General features: G+C 42.1%; 1 protein-coding gene across 1 annotated transcript in view; it reads right to left on the reverse strand.

Annotated features, from left to right (window-relative positions):
• Positions 1-18,070, reverse strand: part of RELN (reelin) — a 509,976-nt gene that overhangs the window by 269,076 nt on the left and 222,830 nt on the right. The window contains exon 5 of the mRNA XM_075558514.1: positions 2,816-2,848. Within this exon, the coding sequence (XP_075414629.1) occupies positions 2,816-2,848 (33 nt within the window). The remainder of the gene's footprint in view (positions 1-2,815; positions 2,849-18,070) is intronic.

An 18,070-nucleotide genomic window follows, 5' to 3' on the forward strand; every position in this document is an offset into this window, starting at 1 on the left:
CTGGTATTAACTGACCTATTTCTTCCCATTCCTATTACCCCATCCTGCTCTGATTCTTTCTTTCCCTGTATTCATTCATATTTTATTTACTGTGTTTTCTTATGTTGATTTTGTTTCCCCTCTGAACCACATAAAGGAATTTATCTACATAAATAAATAAGCCAGTAAGCAAGTCGTGTTAGGAGTCAGGAGACATGGACAGAAGCATTCGTGGCTTTAAACACGTGATCCCTCACAGACCCACTGTCAGCTCTCGAAGAACTCTGGGCAGGACAGCAGCAAAGAATGAGTCCATGAACTGCAGAGAACAGGGCATTTTCACTAAAGGGGTAGAAGACAAAAAAGATTCCATGGCCAGTTTATGAGTGTGCTCATGTTTAAGGTCCTGTGAAAAATGGCAGTACCACATCTCAGGTTGTAAAAAAATTCATCTAGTACTTAAAAATATGCTCGCATCTGAGTCCCACAGTGCTTCGGAAGTTTATCTCAGGGAATCAAAGTTCTCTGTTCCTTTATAATTTTCTTAATATATTAAAATTAAATGTATAACAGGAGACGGGTAGGGGGATAGTTGACAGGAGATGGGTAGGGGGGATGGTTGAGCAACATGATGAACATAGTAAATATCACTGAACTAAAAGTATGGAAATACATACGTATGTATCTGTATAAAGTACATAAAAATTATCATTGTGCTTCCCCCGCCCCCCGTCATCCTTGAGTAGATGGTGCCTTTTGAGGTGAAGTACTAATTGAGTGTGAAAAAAATGTGGGCCAAAACACAAAATCATAAAAGTGACTAGGTTTACTGGTCAGGTAGAGCCTGCTGGGACCCACGTCTGATGGCATTCAGTGAATCTACCATGGCGGCAGCACAAATTTCTGCCACACCAGCGACAAGTCTGTAAGGGGCTCAATCACACGTGTGTGGTGTGCATACCTTAGCATGTTCCTCTGCAATCTCATCAGCACAACTGAAGATGTGCTTTTTGAAAATTAAAAAAAATAATAACAGAAAAAATCAATACTTTTAGTTCTTTTTCTCAAGGGATACGTTACGCTTTTTAGCATACCCCAAACACTGTCTGGTAATTAAAGTCTCCTCCAAATATCCGGAAGCACAATTTCATATTCTCTTTGGTGACATCGCTGCCGGTGGCAGGCTCCGTCCCCTTTGTACCAGGGGTGCCAGCAGGCAAGCACATAACGAAGTCACTGGGAACCAGTGAATCAGCACACTTGCAGAGGAATGGCGGCTCACACGGAGCCTTAGGCAGGAGAGCAGGAAGGCTGTGGATGGACGCTGGTGAGAACACTGTGATTTATTCGGTGCATGGGACTGATTTAATGATGCCTCTCAGCGATTCGCTGCAGTGCCTGGAATGCCTACAGGTTGCGGCTCTCGCAGATACCCAACCTGGCGGCGAGGCCACTGCGGGTCACCAGCCGTCTCGGCTGCCAGGAGGCATGCTTCGAAGTGCTCACGTTCGTCTGCCAAAGGAGAGGAGCCCCAAGCTGCAGCATCACATAAAAGTAGAGCTTCTCCAGGCAGATTTTCCAAAGAGAAAAATAAATTAATTGGGTTTATAGGTTGAAAGGAAAAGCCCAGGAGACAAATAACTGACCTATCTGGAGGTCCCACAGTGAGAGACATCTGAAAAGACTGGAACCAGCAAGCACACGTCCTTGCCTACCTATTAAGTAGTGTGGTGCAGGGAGTTGCTTGGAAAGCAAGTCAGGGGCACGGGCTCACATGAGAAAGTTAACTCTTAGAGATCACTGTTTTTCACAAAGGCGATGGATAAGCCGGAGTCATTTCCCCATGTTCTTTCCAAAGGCTCACATATGACTTACTGTGCACACACAGCAAATACAAATCTACGGGGTCCTGAGGGCACCCACGAGGAGCCCTGGGGGTAGGTGGTTAGAGCACTCGAGTGCCTGCTGAAAGAAGGCCAGACGTCTGAGCCACCGGCCGCTCCAAGGGAGAAAAGCACAGGCAGTCAGCTTCCTTCAAGGTTATGATCTCGGAAACCTATGGGCAGTTCTCCGCTGTCCGATGGGGTCTCTCTGAGTCAGAATGGCCCAATGGCAATGAGTACTAAGGCAGTGGACAACGGTCCGATAAAATACGTAGGGTTATGACCTCTGTTTACAGATGGGGACACCGAGGCACAGAAAGGTTAAGTACCCTGCACAATGTCACTTAAAGCTTTGAAGGTTAAGATATATACTCTTTTAAAATATTAAATCTTTAAAAGAGTGGTTCCCAACCTTCTTAATGCTGTGACCCTTTAATACAGTTCCTCATGTTGTGGTGACCCCCCCCCAACCATAAAATTATTTTTGTTGCTACTTCATAACTGTCATTTTGCTACTGTTATGAATCGGGCGACCCCTGTAAAAGGGTAGTTCAACCCCCAAAGGGGTTGTGACGCACAGGTTGAGAACCGCTGCTTTAAAACATTCTTTAAAATACATTAAAATATGTACTCTGAGCCACTGTTTCCCCTGCCTCAAGAACTCTGGGTCACTAAATACACGGCATTACAAATAATAATTAATAATAACAACAAATGAGAGGTGATTACTTTCTGTGGTGCCCTTCATAAAAACATTAGATTTTTTCCATTTAAGCAGGTTCACTGTTTGAAGAAATGAACACATTATTTCCCTAAATTCAGTGAATCCTTTATCACATCCAAGAAGCAACAGGGCTTCCTCACGGCCATGCTACTTCCCCACACTGCGGAGGAGGAGCGGGAAAGTAGAACCCGTGCTCTAGCCTGGTAAAATCAGGCTCTTCGACACTCACCTAGCTGAGGGTGCACAGAGGCCTCTGTTGGAGCTGGACGGAGAGAAACAAAGAGAGAGACAAGGGATAAGCAACATGAGCAAAACCTGGTGGCAATCAAAATACAGTTATAAAATTCAGATTACAGCAAACAACTTAAATTTCAGCTGGTTATGAAAATGCTCTTCCACTCTCCCAGGCATGTTATGTCTCCAGCTATGCTGATAAAAAAATCCAGACTGATGTTTGTCTCACTGCTTCAGATGACACATATATCCATGTGGCACAGATTAAGAATCTTCATGCCCATTTTCTACGACAGTGTCACAGATGCAGTTGTTAATAGTTTTACGCATAAACATGCAAATGCTCTGAAGTACTGCCAGTTCATTGGACTCTTGGAGGAAATACAAGGCCAAGTAGCTAATAATCTTGCATTTTTTTCACAATGCGTATTGTCTGAGTTTCTAGAGAGTTCTACCAACATTTACTAATTGTTAAGTCCAACTGAAGACCTTTTTAGAACAAAAGATATATTTGCTCATTATTCAATAATTAAAGACAGAAAATGGCAGAATGATGTTTGCTCACCAATATCACATTGCATATGAACGAGCTAACTTGAAGTATCAAGGAAAACTGGAAGTTAATTTTGTGAACCAGAAAAGTCAAAGAATTTATGTTGAAATGGAAACTTCTCAAAATACAAATCATTAACAATGAATTGACCCATTTTTCTAAAATATAGCAGTAATAGTGTTTAATTGTAATTGACAGCATCCTCTAAAGAAACTGCAAAAATTACAAACGAATTTGAAGAACACCTTGTGGATCTTGATCATTTTTGAGTTATTTTCATTTTATATAGCATCCCTGTGGATCCATGCCAACGGCACTGGTTTGACACATGAGAGAGTGAATTTACTGGACATGGACACAAAATAGTTTCAAAAGTAACATACTTTGACTATAAATAAAACCAATTTTCCAAAGTGATTAATACATTTTGTCAATGTGGACATGAATACTATAGGAAAACGGCTTTTGGACACTCCATTCAGTTATCGGAAGACTTTAAATGTTTGGGAGATGTGAGTATGTAAATGTACTTTCAAGTGTGTATTTTTTGAAATCTTAACAATGATCAAGCATGTCTGATAATTGCAATAATTAAGATGCAAAATATAAATCAGATTTTAAAGACGTCCTATTAAAAATAATCTAAAATATTTCTATAATTCCATTTGTCATACTTAAATGTTTAATGTTTTGAGTATTTTATTTGTTAAGTAAAATTAATTAAATATACCTTGTGCATTTAGATTTTCTCTTATGTGGCTACCAGAACTGGACAGAGCTGACCCAGAGCTAGCAGAGAATTCTTTCACCTTATCATCCAGGAAGTCATTATCATGAAAAAGACCAAGCTACCCAAGAAAAAAAATAGAGGCTAAAAGGAGAAATGAGACAAAAAGGAAAGGTATATTTAAGGAACAGGTAGGAGAAGTGGAGTTAGTGGCAAAGAAAAAGAAAACAAAAAAGTCAACTTTCTTATGGAAATCAAGAGAATGTGCAAAAAGGGAGGCACATGTGATCCTCATAAAGAACAACTATAGAGAGCCTGCTATCGCCGTCCAAACACTACGCTCCACCAAACACTGTGCTCCACCAAACACTATGCTCCAGAGGGTCAGCTGACGCACCCGAGGACTCAGGTCTGCGAACTCTTGTGCAGAGAAACCATCACTGGGAGAAGGAAGACATGCACATCAGGGATGAGGGGAGCCATGCTGGCAGAGTGGGCTGTGCTCTGGGCGGGTACCCACAGGTCAGCGGTTCGCAGGAGGCAGGCGAGGCTTTGTCCTTCCACAGAGTGAGTCTTGGAAACCTCCCACAGGGATAGTTCTACTCGTCTTAGGTTTCCTGGGAGTCAGCATTCACTCAACGACATCGAGTTTCAGAAATGAGGTGGTAAAACTTCGGCTCGTTTACTTTGGACATGCTACGAGGAAAGATGACCATATATATTCGAGTATAAGCAGACCCAAATATCAGCAGAGGCCCTTAATTTTACCACAAAAAACGGCATAAAAATTGTGCTGAAAAACTCGGCTCATAGAAGAGTAAATATGGTAATCACCAGAAATCGGCTATTAGTTGGAAAAGTCGGGGTGAAAACGATCACTGTAACAACGGGCAGCCCAGTGGTCCTGAAGATGTCCATTTTATTATGCACCACTCCCTCCACTCTCCACAAACACGATCCCCTTGGCCTTGAGCTCCCAACATCGTCTGTGGCATCCCTGTACTCAGAATTTCCCCATGGACGATGATGTCACCAGCACCCATCAACGGCACCAGTTTTTCAATGAAATCATCAACGGCTTGACCAGCTTCAGCAGCAGTGCCCATCCGCCGAGGCTTCTTCAGCTTGGAGACCATTTCCTTCACGGAGAGAGCGCCAACCACTTTGGTGCCCTTTGCCTCATTGGCCAAGGAATCCTCAACACTGGAGCCCGTCCTGTTCAAAGCACAGACCACAGAGCCGTGGTCGTTCATGCTCACAGGGAGGCTCTGGCCCAGGACCGCCAGTCCAGTCAGTGCAATGTCAGCTTCGGCCATGACGGCGGCGGTCAGAAGAGAGCCGAGGAGTCCGGCGGAAGAGCGACAATTGAATTTTAATTGACACTGGTGGTAAATTTTAAGATACTTTATTCTAATTTCAAGAAGTTATCTCTATTCATCCATACCATTACTAAATTACTTTGGCATATGGTTTCTTTCACTGCACACCTACATCATAATCATGGGGGCCAGGTAGGGGGACTCTGTTTAAAAAGGATCCACTGAATCAGACTCTCTGTGAGTGTGTAGGTTAAAACTCTGCCTAGAAGATTCTGATGGAAAGACATGTTTAGAAACTATTGGTCTTAATCAGACAGTTCAGTCTCTATTTTCACATGTTAAACTATTCTTTTATATTATGCTAAGTTTGTCTTTTCTCCCAAGCAGTTCTTCAAGGCAGTAAATATGGCAGCCCAAGCCACCAACCAGTTGGTAACAGATTATATAATAAATACTGAACTGAATTGAAAGCTACATCTCAGTCATATTTTATATTTTGGCAAATGACTACTTCAAGATCCAAATTATGGGAAAATGCCAAACTATACAATTAAATCATTGTCAAAAATCTATTAGTATTTTTTATGGTCTAAGTTGTTCCAACAGCCAATTAACGCCCAGCGGGATTTGTGGAACTCAAATTTAAATAGTCTTAAATAATCAGTTAATACTCATTGCCACTGAGTTGACACCAAGTCATAGTGACCTTTAAGACAGAGTAGAACTGTCCCATAGGCGTTCCATGGCTGTGATCAGTTCGGAAGCCCCTGGCTGCTGATTTCTCTTGTGGAACTGCTGGTGGGATCCAACTCTCCACTTTCTATTACCAGATGAGCACTTAAACCACTGCACCACTAGGCGCCAAATCCAGTATTTTAAAACTATCCATTAGCTGAGAGAACTTGGCATCATTTCCTCAAAAGAGGACCATACTTAATGTGCATTAAACTTAAGGAAAGAAAAGGTACAAACTTATTTGATGAATATTTGCACGTGTAAGTATTGGACCTGTGGATTTCATTTTTAATCACCTTTGAGTAAATAATCATATCTATCTACTAATATGCTATCTGTATTATTTTTCTAAGTGTGTAGGTAGTATGCCATCTTTTCCATATCTATTGGAGCAAATACATTACAGAAACATTAGAATGAATAGCCTCGGTATACAACATAGCTCAATATCACTAATTCTACTCTCAGCTGGTGGTACCTGCTGTGACTTGTACTGGAGAATATGGATAGATGATTCAATTCTTGAATTGTGTGTATTTGCACAAAGGCCTTCCCTCTTTCTTTCACTAAATGCATGCCAGGGGGTTCTAATGTGTCACCTTCCCAAGTGTCTGCACAGTGTGACATCTCTTTGAATGCCTCTCTTGCTCCTCCGCACTCTAACTGGTTTCGACTCATCTTTCTGTGTTGCTGAAATGTTTTTAATCTCCGTCTCAGGCTGCTCTGTTACTGATTCTTGACTGTCCCCACCCCATCTCCTATGTTGCATGGGTTCCCCACAGTTTGAAAATGAAAGGCAGACTCCAATGACTATGTAAAGTTGCCAAATGGCTTAAGGCAGGATATTTAGATGATATCAATTTAGGGCTTGGACATAGACAGAAATTATTCTAATAATGGGTTCTGACTTTAAAGAAAGGGCCAAACACATCTTCAAGAGAAGTGTAAAAGACATCCCAGTTTCTCCCAGGCCTCTGGGAAGTTGCACTAAGACCAGATCAGATAACCCCAGGTTTGTACAGGGGAGGACACACTCAGGGGATCCTATTAGGTGAGAGAGGAGTCTGAAAGCAAGTGCTTGAAGAGGTACTGTCTCTGGGGAGATCGCTGCTCAGGAAATCCAATAATTCAGTTCTGTGTTTGCTTGATTGGCAAGACCCAGGAGACCACACATTGAGGTGGGATAGAATTTCACACTGTAAGGCACTGGCCTTTAATTCGAATACAAAAGTGTTAGCAAATTTGGCTAATTGTAGATTCACAAACGCTTGTAGCTGTACACCCTGCATTACGAATAAAATCCAAGAAAACCCTCATGTATTAATGATGGCTATACAAACACTTTTAGTTAATTTATCTGTCCATTAAATCTTGTACAATTAACTGAAGTGTGTAACACACTTGGTGAGTTGGCTTTGAATTCTATTTTTTTAAAAAACAGGTATATGTATTGCTGTTATTTTCCTGTGTAATCCATATTTTGTTGTTTGTTTGTTTAAATACTTGTATTGGGAGCTCTTACACTCTTATCACAATCCACACATTCCTCCAGTGTGTCGAGCACATTTGCACTTATGCAGCTACCATCATTTTCAAGCATTCTCTTCCCACTTGAGGCCCCGATATCCACTCCCCATTTCTTTCCTCTTCCTCACCCACTCACCCTCCATCATGAACCCTTGACAAGTTATATATTCTTTTTTCCATATCTTACTTCATCCTCCATCACCCCTCACCCACTTTTCCATTATTCGTCCCCCTGGGAGGGGCTTCTAGATTGATCCTTGTGATAGGTTTTAAGTTCTACAGTCACAGAGTTGCAAGTCTCTTCCAAAGTTACATATTTGGGTGTAGAGTCTAATAGCTCACTATTTTTCTACTGAATTAACCTGACCTTCATCAAATGAAAATAATCATTATCACTTCCTTCCCAAAGCTTTAATACAACCAATATTAAATAACGATTGCAATTGTGTGGCATTCAAGTTACACTGTAAACAATATTACCTTTCATTTACTAAATGTAGTTTCTCTATCATCTCCAATTGTTTACAGCATCTGACAGGTTTTAATTCATCACGAAGATGCTAGCATTAGTCAAGACAGGACTAGTTGAGCTTTGTAGATAAAAATGGAGGATTAGGTCATTTCAGTAAACTTAAACAAGAGGGAAGCACCTCAAATTCCAGATTAGGATCTAAAATTTTATTTAGAGCTTAGAGTTTACAATCTTGTTTTTCTGGATCAGGTTTCAAAAGTGTAAATCACTGCACATTTATTTTAGTACATGTGGATCATTACATGGCTTTAAGTTGGGCAGCCAGCCTAAAGATTGGAGGCTCAGACTCACCTAGCGGCAACTCACAAGAAAAGTCTGGTTGTCTCCATATGAAAACACAGCCATCAAGAACCCTATAAGACACGTACTGTATATACTCGGGTATCAGCCGAAACACCCGATTTTACCACAAAAACTGCATTAAAAATGTGTTGAAAGAACTCGGCTGATACACGAGTATATATGGTAGTTCTATTCTGATGTATACAGGGTCATTGTCAGTGAGCGCCGACTTGACAAAAAAGTCAAGAAAAGACTCCCATGATATTAATATTTAACTTTTTCCAACATTTGTGTTTATGCTCTTTCAAAGTTGGAGCCCAGCATCTCTCCCACGATCCCGCCGCCGAGCGCGCGCATTACCAGGAGAATGGGCTGTGTTCGCAACCCCCTACAGTCAGTCTTTCGACAAAAGCATGCTTTTCTGTCAGTGGATTTATTTCGGAAGAAAACTTTTAAGTAATCATGTGACCACAAAACACAGTTGTACTCATCAATTTCAGCCAATTTGTTGAACAAATTATTCAGCAGGGGGAAATGTAGGTTTAAATTGCTGGATAGCAAAAAAGGAAGCGAGTCCTAAAAATAAACTTTTTCAGATTAAATGGGAAGCGGTTAATGAGCTTTGTGCTATGCTATTGATTACTTTAAAACAACAAAAACAACCTTTGAGCCTGGCAAACGGTATGTATATAGACGGACAATTATTATGAAAGTTCTCTGTTACAGGAACTGTATCCTTTGAATCATTTTGCAATTCAAAGGCCCTAGGTAGTTTTGCCTCAGGTATCTTTTCACCTAATTTGAAATTCAAATGTATTAAACTTCCAAAGCTAAATATGACAAATTAGACACGGTCTGTGAAGTTACCATTTAATGAGCTATGAACCTAGACTTTTATCTCCCCAGGAATAATTTCTTTATTACTTTTTGTACTTTATTGCAATAAAGCACTGTTTGACCTTCAAATATGATAATTAAGCTTCCAAAAACGTTATAAATTTAGAGTGAAAAAGTTCTTTCTACGTTCAGGAATATACTTATGACCAGTATAAGCGATTACTTACTGTTTAAAGACAGCTAAATTATACAGCAAACCAGCAATATTAGGAAACATTTCTTTCTTCTTCCCCCCAGCTCCCACTTTTGTTTGATTTGTGTCTCGTAACACTCGATCATCACCCACACTTGAAGATAAATGAAACAGGGGCGAAGCTAAGGTGTCTCTTTAAACCTGTGACCGGAGGGCAGGACACTGTTGAAGAGATTTCAACTACCAGGAGCTCTCCACACTGGACCCCAGACACTGACGCTTGCCGCTGTCTCTTAGGATACTTCCATCTTCCCATGCTCACGGGGAAAATGTCACGTGTCTTAACATGTGACACTGGTGTAAATGAATGTTTTCAAGTGAAAAATCTGACTACAAAACAATATGCTCTGAGAAATGTGGGTGGAGCATTGTCTTTTTAAATGATTACGAAGCATGATTTTGTTTTCATCTTACACCGTGAGGCTCAAGTTCCCAAAGGGGAGGAGGTGAAGGGGAGCAGTTACAGATCAGCCTGAAGCGGACACTTCGGGCGCGTCAGGGACACTAAGAGAAAGAATGGAGAAGGTTCGGATCATCGCTCCCATCACCGTTGTCTGTGGTTGTGGCTAGGGGCCCTGGAGCAGGCTTGCATCGAGAGTAACCTTCTGTACAACCGAACAAAACACTACGTGGCCGTGAGCCATCCTCACCAATGCTCCCGTGCCTGAGGCCACTGATGCAGACCCCGGGTCCGTCCTTCTCTTCAGGACCTTCCCTTCTTGTTTTTGCTGCCCGTACACTTACCCAGCGTGATGTTCTTCTCCAGGGACTGCTATCTCCTGACAATATGTCCAAAGTATGGAAGACGAGTCTTTCCATCCTTGCCTCTTAGGCACACCTTGGTCTTACTTCTTCCAACACAGAACAGTCTGTCCTTTCAGCGATCCAGTCTTCAGTCTTCCTTCCTTATCCAGGGTGCGACTTTCACAGGCATAGGATGCGATGGAGAAAGCCATGGCTTGGCTCAGGCGCACCTTAGTCCTCAGAGTAATATCCTGATCCTCAATACTCTACAGTGGCCTTGTGCAGATTTACCTAATGCATACTTTGATGTCTTGACTGCTGCTTCCATGAGCATTGATTACGTCCCCAAGTAAGGCGAAATCCTTGGCCACTTCAACCTTTTCTCCTTTTATCATGATGTTACTATTGGTCCAGTTGTGAGGATTTTGATCTTCCTCACATTGAGTTGTCATCCACACTGAAAGCTACAACCATGGATCTTCATCAGCAGGTGCTCTAATTCCTCCTCTCTTTCAGCAAGCAAGTTGTGTCATTTGCATATTGCAGGCTAATAAACCTTCCTCCAATGATGATATCACATTCTTCTTCATATAATCCAACTTCTTGTTTAATAACAACCAAGGCCCCCAAACCAAACTCACAGCTTGCTTATAGAGGGTTTCCAAGGCTGTCAATCTTGAGGGGTGCAAGTGGCCTCATGTTTCTCCCAGGGTGGGGCTGAGGAGCTTGAACCATCAACCTTACAGGTAGCTGTGCAATCTTCACCCAACAGCATCACCATCGAGTTGCTACTGTTAGTAAAAATGTCCTGAGGCCTACAACTATGTATTAGCTCCTTTATTTTAACTGGACTTGTGGCTCCCAGGTAGCCCTGATGACACAGTGCGTTTAACCAACCAGGTAACCTAAATATACTTCTAACTGTGGGCTAAGTCTTAGCCTCTCTTACAGGTTCCTGTGACAAAGGAGTTCTGTTCTGCCCAGAGGGATGAGACCAGAAGTACCATGAGTCATTTTAAGGACCGTCCCTAGGGAAAGATGTGCTCCTTAGACCCTTACTTCTCTCTGCTGCAGGAAGATGGTCAGCAGTGGAGAGTTCCGCTCGGCTCCTCAAGATGGAAGCTACATGCTGTGGACAGTGGTCCTGGACCACCAGCCCTAGACTCCTCCCCCCGTGGTTCTTGACCAAGAAAGCTGCTACTACAAGGTCACTATGAGTCAGAATTGACTTGATGGCATTGAGTCGGTTTTTGTTTTTGGTAGTTCAAGGTATTTTTCCGTAGAACCATTGTCTATACTCACACTAAAAGAATTATTATTTCTTAAGAGTTATTTTTATGGCCTGAAAAAGTTTCCTCTACGTCAGTCATAATCCTAAAAGTCAGTGTAGAAATTAAAAGTTGATCAGGCATGAATGCCCATGAGTACAGACATATTATTAAGGGAGCGTTATCCCTGTAAAAGTACAGGATATTTGATAAAGTAGAGGGTGAGTGGAAAAGACGACCCTCGATGATATGGATTGACCCCGTGACTGCAACAATGGACCCCAAGATAACAACTGTGAAGCTGGGGCAGGATCAGGCCGCGTTCCTGGGCACGGCACACAGGGTCCTACGAAAGGGAATGGACTCCGTGAGACCGAGCAGCTGCTGCAGAAGTCCTCATCTTGTTGCTGCCCAGTCGCTCACAGCCATCAAGCTGATGCAGACACGTGGTGGCCCTGAAGGACAGGGTAGAATCTCCCCCTGGGAGTTTCCGAGACTGCAGCTATTTGCGGAGTAGAAAGATACTAATTAATTCAGTAAAACCATCTAGCTAAACGCCTTTTTAGAAAACTCTGATACTCTCCTTTATTCCCAATCCCCCTGAGTCCTTTTTACAAATGCCACCTTCTTCCTTTTGCCTTACTTCATGTTCCTTTTCACGGCCCTTTCCATGTGCACATACAGAAGGTGAATTGCTCTAATATAAGGTCTCAGGCGGCTTACAAAAAGGGGGCAGGGGAGGGGGGGACAATGGAATAAAGCAATACGATGGAGAAATCAAAGCTGAAGACAAAGAACAGAAAATGCAGTCATGAGATAAGCATGCATGTCCTGAGGCCTTCGTACAGTGTCAGGTATGGAGACTTCAGAGAAGTTTCTCACGAAGTTCCTTTTACAGGAAATACTGAACAATGCCACACACATCATTTACCAACACCTCTTGAACTGTGGGTTATGCTGGGCTGTTCTAGTAAAGACCATCGACGTAGAAGGCATGCATAATGCCCAAATGTGGTTGCAACTACATTTCTGGAGGACACAAGAGGTGCAGGTTGGCCCACAAACAAAGACAAAACAGTAATTAAACAATTTTAGAAAGTAGTCCCTGGGTCATTCACATGGGTGCTAACCAAAATATTAGAGGTTCCATTCTACCCAGAAATCGCAAAGAAACCTAAAAGGCCCAGGTCTACTCTGACCCATATGGGGATCCGATAAGGAATCAACTTGACAGCAATGAGCTATACCTGCTCTATGTGGTTCTTATAGCCCCATATATGAATATATATGAGTCCCTACTAGTCACCAGAAACTATTGCCGGTTCTTGGAATATAAAAATGATCCAATTCCTGCTGGATCAATGAGTTAAAAATATAATAGTAAATATAAAAGTCAACATATTACAAGGCAACAAAATGCCATAGGGCTACCAATTTCTATTTGAGAATTAAATTCAATAGTGAGTGAAAGTGGGACGGTTATAAAAATGAGGCTAATGGACATTGGATTCACAGAATGAAGGAAGACAGCGAGAGCCCCAAATACATTGATATAATCCCCATATCAATTAAGCCTACATTGAATTCCCTCAGCCCATCGACCAAAGATGTGACAAGTCTTGTCTGCACACACAGTGCATTGAAAAGTGGATTACTGCAGACATAGATTAAAATTTAACATATTAACCATTTGTTTCCCCTTTAGACCCATTTCTAACTTGCTCCCCTTTTTATTGTTTTCTGCTTTCTTTTGGATGGATATTTTATTTGGTTGTTGCTGGGATCTTTTTTTTTTTTTGGTATTATTTTCTTTACATGGAACTCAGGATAGGTAAATTGATAAAGACATAACAAGATAAATATTTTCTTAGGGTGATGGCAGAGGAGGTTAAGGAGAAATAGGGAGCTAATAATGGATATAAGAACAAAACTATGTTTAGAACAATGTTCTAAAACTGTGCTGATGAGTGCACAACTCTTTTTAATATATTTAAACCACTTAATTGTATGATACACAAAAGCCATGTCAGTAAAACCGTTTAAAAAATAATAGTAGCAGGATCCAAGATCAACAAGCAGAAATCAACTGGGTCTGTGTATCCCAGTGATGAGAACTCCGAAAAAGATAGCACGGAAACAATACCATTCCCAACAGCCAAGCAAAAGCTGAACGACCTATGACTAAACCTAACCCAAACCCAAACGACCTGTATGAAGAAAACCACAGACCATTACTACAAGAAACCAAAGGGATCTGCACAAATGGTAGAATATCCCAGATTTGTGCATCAATGTTGTGAAAATAGCAACACTACCTAAAGCAATCTCTGAATTCAATGCAATCTCAATCCAAATTCCAGCATCACTCTTCAAAGAAATGGAAAAACTGATCACCAACTTCATATGGAGAGGGAAGAAGCCCAGGAGAGGCAAAGAACTCCTCACGAAGAAGAACACAGTAGGTGGTCTGGCACTACCTGACCTCAAAACCTGCTACACAGTCACATCACAGTTGTCAAAACAGCCTGGTACTGGTATAATGACAGATACACAGACCAATGGATCAGGACAGAAAACCCAGAAATAAAAACATACTCATACGGGCAACTGATTTTTGACAAAGGCCCCAAGAGCAGTAAATGGGCGGCAGATGCTGTATAAATGGTGCTGAAAGTAGCAGATGGACATTGGGCCTCTACTCAAGTGGGTATGGGTGAGATCTTGGTCTTGTTTCATTCTTCTGTGAGTAGATATCCAATTTTTCCAGCACTAGTTATCTACTCGTAAATAATTTTATTGGGGGCTCTTACAGCTCTAAAACAATCCATAAATTAATTTTATCAAGTACATTTGTACATACCCCATGCACAGAAACAAACTCAAGATGGATCAAAGACTTAACTGTAAAACCCAAAGGTATCAGACTCATAAATGAGGAAATCGGGACAAATCTAAGTGCTCTGGTGCAGGGAATACACAGGTTATCAGAGGTAATAAAGGAAACATTCTGTGGAAGACAAAATAGATGAGTGGGACCTATTAAAAATAAAGCACTTGTGTACATCGAAAAACGTCATTAACAAGAGTAAAAAGAGAGCCCACAGACTGGGAAAAGATATTTAGTAACAACATGACAGACAAAGGACTAATTCCTAAAATCTACAGTATTGTATAAGCCTACATCAAGAAAAAGAACAACTAATACACTTTTGAGAAGGTGGGCTAAGGGCCTGAACAGACGAGTCACAAACGATGACATTTGAATGGCTGATACATGAGGAAATGCTCTCGGCCGTTAGCCGTCCGAGAAACACAAGTGTAAACAACCATGAGATGGCCTCTCTCTAACAGCCCTCACTGTAGTCCAGTTTAAAAAACCGAGAACAACAACTGCTGCAGAGGCTGTGGCGAGATGGAAAGTGTTATCCACTGCTGGTGGGCCTGTAAATACGCACAGCCACTGTGAAGGCGATATGGCAGTACCTGAAACAGGTGACAATCGACATACCACGTGATCCAGCAATACCATTACTGAGCATACACCAAAAGATGCAAGAAACAGAACACAGACGTCTGCTCCCCATGTTCATTTTGGCACAGTTCACAATAGCAAAAAGCTGGAAACAGCCTACATTCCCATCAGTAGAAGACTGGATTAAAAACTCTGGTTTGTACGCACATGGATTTCTATGCATCCCTGAACAGCGATGAAACCATGAAACACCTCCTCAAGACATGGAGGGATCTGGAAAGCATGATGTTGAGTGAAGGGAGACAGTCACAAAAGGGCAAATGCTGTATGATCCACTGCTATAGCAACAGCAGCCGAAGAACACAAGCTCAGGCTTGCAGGGCATCCAGGCTGCTGGCCGGGGCAGGCCAGACAGCATGGTGGAGAAGCTGCCTGGTGCCAATGAAGTGTACACCATCCTCTCTAGTAAGTATTCTGAGGGTCACTTGTCCGGAGGTCGCTCACAACAGCTGGTATCAAATGGTCAAGGGAGGGGAATGGGATGTTATCTACTGACCGGCTGTCACGTAAATCTATGATGAGGGTCACCCAGAGAGGCAGACAGCCCTATCAGAAGGAGGAGGGATACTGATGGGAAAAACAAAGCAGGCCAGGGCAAAGGGAGTCGACACGTCTGGGGAAACAAAAACTCGTCTGTTGGTGGGGAAAGAGCTCAGAGGATCGACCTCTAGTTGCAGGGAAAAATGACTAAAAATGGCATCTCATGGGCCTCTGGGGAGCCAGAAGATGACTCTTTCTTAGAATGGAGATGATGGGTGGTTTGGGGTGAAGTCCAGGAACACACTCCACTAGTTCCAGAACTGAACTGTGAGGAAGAATGACAGCCAGATTAGTCAATAAGGGAACTCCTGTTTAGGGACTTAACAGCTCTGACCCCCAAAAAATATGTTGAGAGAAGGGGTCAGTGAAGAGATAGAGACCAGCGGCAGGAGAGGGGAGAGTGTTCTGGAGCAGTGTCTCAGAGGAGGGGGCAGGCATTGATTTCCCACTGTCAATGAGTTTGGGTCCTGCTCCTCTTGGGATGGGATGGTTGTTGTTGCTGTTGCTGCCAGATTGCTTCCCTCTCAGGGCAGCACCACATCCACGGAGGGAGACCCTGCTTGGTCTTGCTCCGTCTTCATCACTGTTGCCAGGTCTGACCCATTGTTGCAGGCACTATCAACTCATCTCGCTGAAGATCTTCCTCCTTTTCTCTGGTCTTCCACTTCACCAACATGATGTCCTTCTCCAGGGATTGGTTCCTCCTGAGAACATGCCTTGCTTGCCATTCTTACTTCTAAGGAGCATTCTCACTATACTTCTTCCAAGACATGCTGTTGTTTTTCTCTGGAAGTTCAGAAATATTCAACATTCTTCACCAACACCATAATTCAAAGGCATCATTTAATCTCCAGTCTTCCTTATTTATGCTCGTTTTAAAAATATCATTTAAATTTAAATACCGTAGCTTGGATTAGTCTATTTTAAACTACTTCATGGCAGGATGTGAAAGCACATTATACTGCCACACAATCTCCACACATCTTCATATACTCCCTCAGGGAACACAGCATGATATGTGTTAATTAATATTACTAAATTCTAACTATTAAAAACATGGTTACGAAAATCTATATTAATTATTACATTAAGAATGGGATTGTCACATGTACATTAAAAATAAGGCTGGGTTAATAAGTTACATGAAATAACATTTCATGGGGTGACATACAATTGTGATTCATGACTATTTTCAGCATCTTTGGCCCCTTAGCGATAAGTAATTACACATAGTCAAACTAAGCTTCATCCTCCAAAAGATGGGCGATCAAGCAGGTTATGTAGCAGCAAGAGTAGTTCTTGCACTTCTGTGGGTGTTCAGAAGAACTCAATGTCAAATTCTTCTCCAGCATCAATCTTCCTGTTTTGACTTTGGACTAGATAAAACTGTCAAGTGGGGATGTATACAGCCCTCAGAACTGAAGAGAAGGCTGTTTAAATCAATGTTCAATCACCTTGGGATCAACAGCATCAGTCCAAAACATCACTCTTTGGGAAATTTTTAAAAGTAGATCCACCAAGTCTGTAGCAAGTTTAACTACAGCCAGCTTTGCACTCCCCTAAGTTTGGTGTTAACCAACTTAAATTGTCTGTCCGACTTCAGGATCACTTAGAAACAGGCGACGTCTGCCCCAGCCCTAACTGGTTTGCCAGCCCTTGACACAAGATTGTGGGTTCTTGGATTGTGTCCTATGCCCATTCCTCTTGTTGGTAAAATATGAGTCTAGACATGTCATGAACAGAGACTGAAGTTTGGCACAAAGCCTGCTACCACTAAGTGAATTCTGACTCACAAGGACCTTACAGGGCAAAGGAACTGCCTGGTGGGCTTGCAAGGCTGTAGAATCGCCTTCCGGAAGCACACAGACACAGCTTTCTATGGGCAAGTGGCTGGTGGGTTTACACGCCTGACCTTTGCTAGCAACTGAGCACCTCACTGTGATGCCACCAAAGCTCCTACAGGACACAATAACCAAAATGAAAAACATAGGAGGCACCTCCCTGCCATCAAGTTGCTTCTGATTCATAATGGCCCTCTATCAGGTTTCCTACACTGCACAGCTTTATGGGAGCAGACAGCCTCATCTTGCTCCCATGGAGCAGCTGGTGGGGTTGAACTGCCAACTTTCTAGATAGCAGTCTAATAGCCATGGGGGGAAACAGATGTATGTGGCTAGAAAATGTTTTAATATTTGGCAGATTCAAGTGACATGGATCATTCGTTATTTTCACTTCACTACTAAAGTAATATGACAAAACCCAGCTTTAAGTATTAGAAAAACACAAGTCCAAGGTAGTGCACAATACCAATATGTACATAATATGCACTTCAGCACATTTAACGACAGTTAGTAATGAGAAGCTATTGCCTATGCAAGCCCAGCCAAGGGAAATTCTGCTA

The sequence above is a fragment of the Tenrec ecaudatus genome, chromosome 9, assembly GCF_050624435.1.
Source record: "Tenrec ecaudatus isolate mTenEca1 chromosome 9, mTenEca1.hap1, whole genome shotgun sequence".
In the NCBI taxonomy this organism is placed as follows: domain Eukaryota; kingdom Metazoa; phylum Chordata; class Mammalia; order Afrosoricida; family Tenrecidae; genus Tenrec; species Tenrec ecaudatus.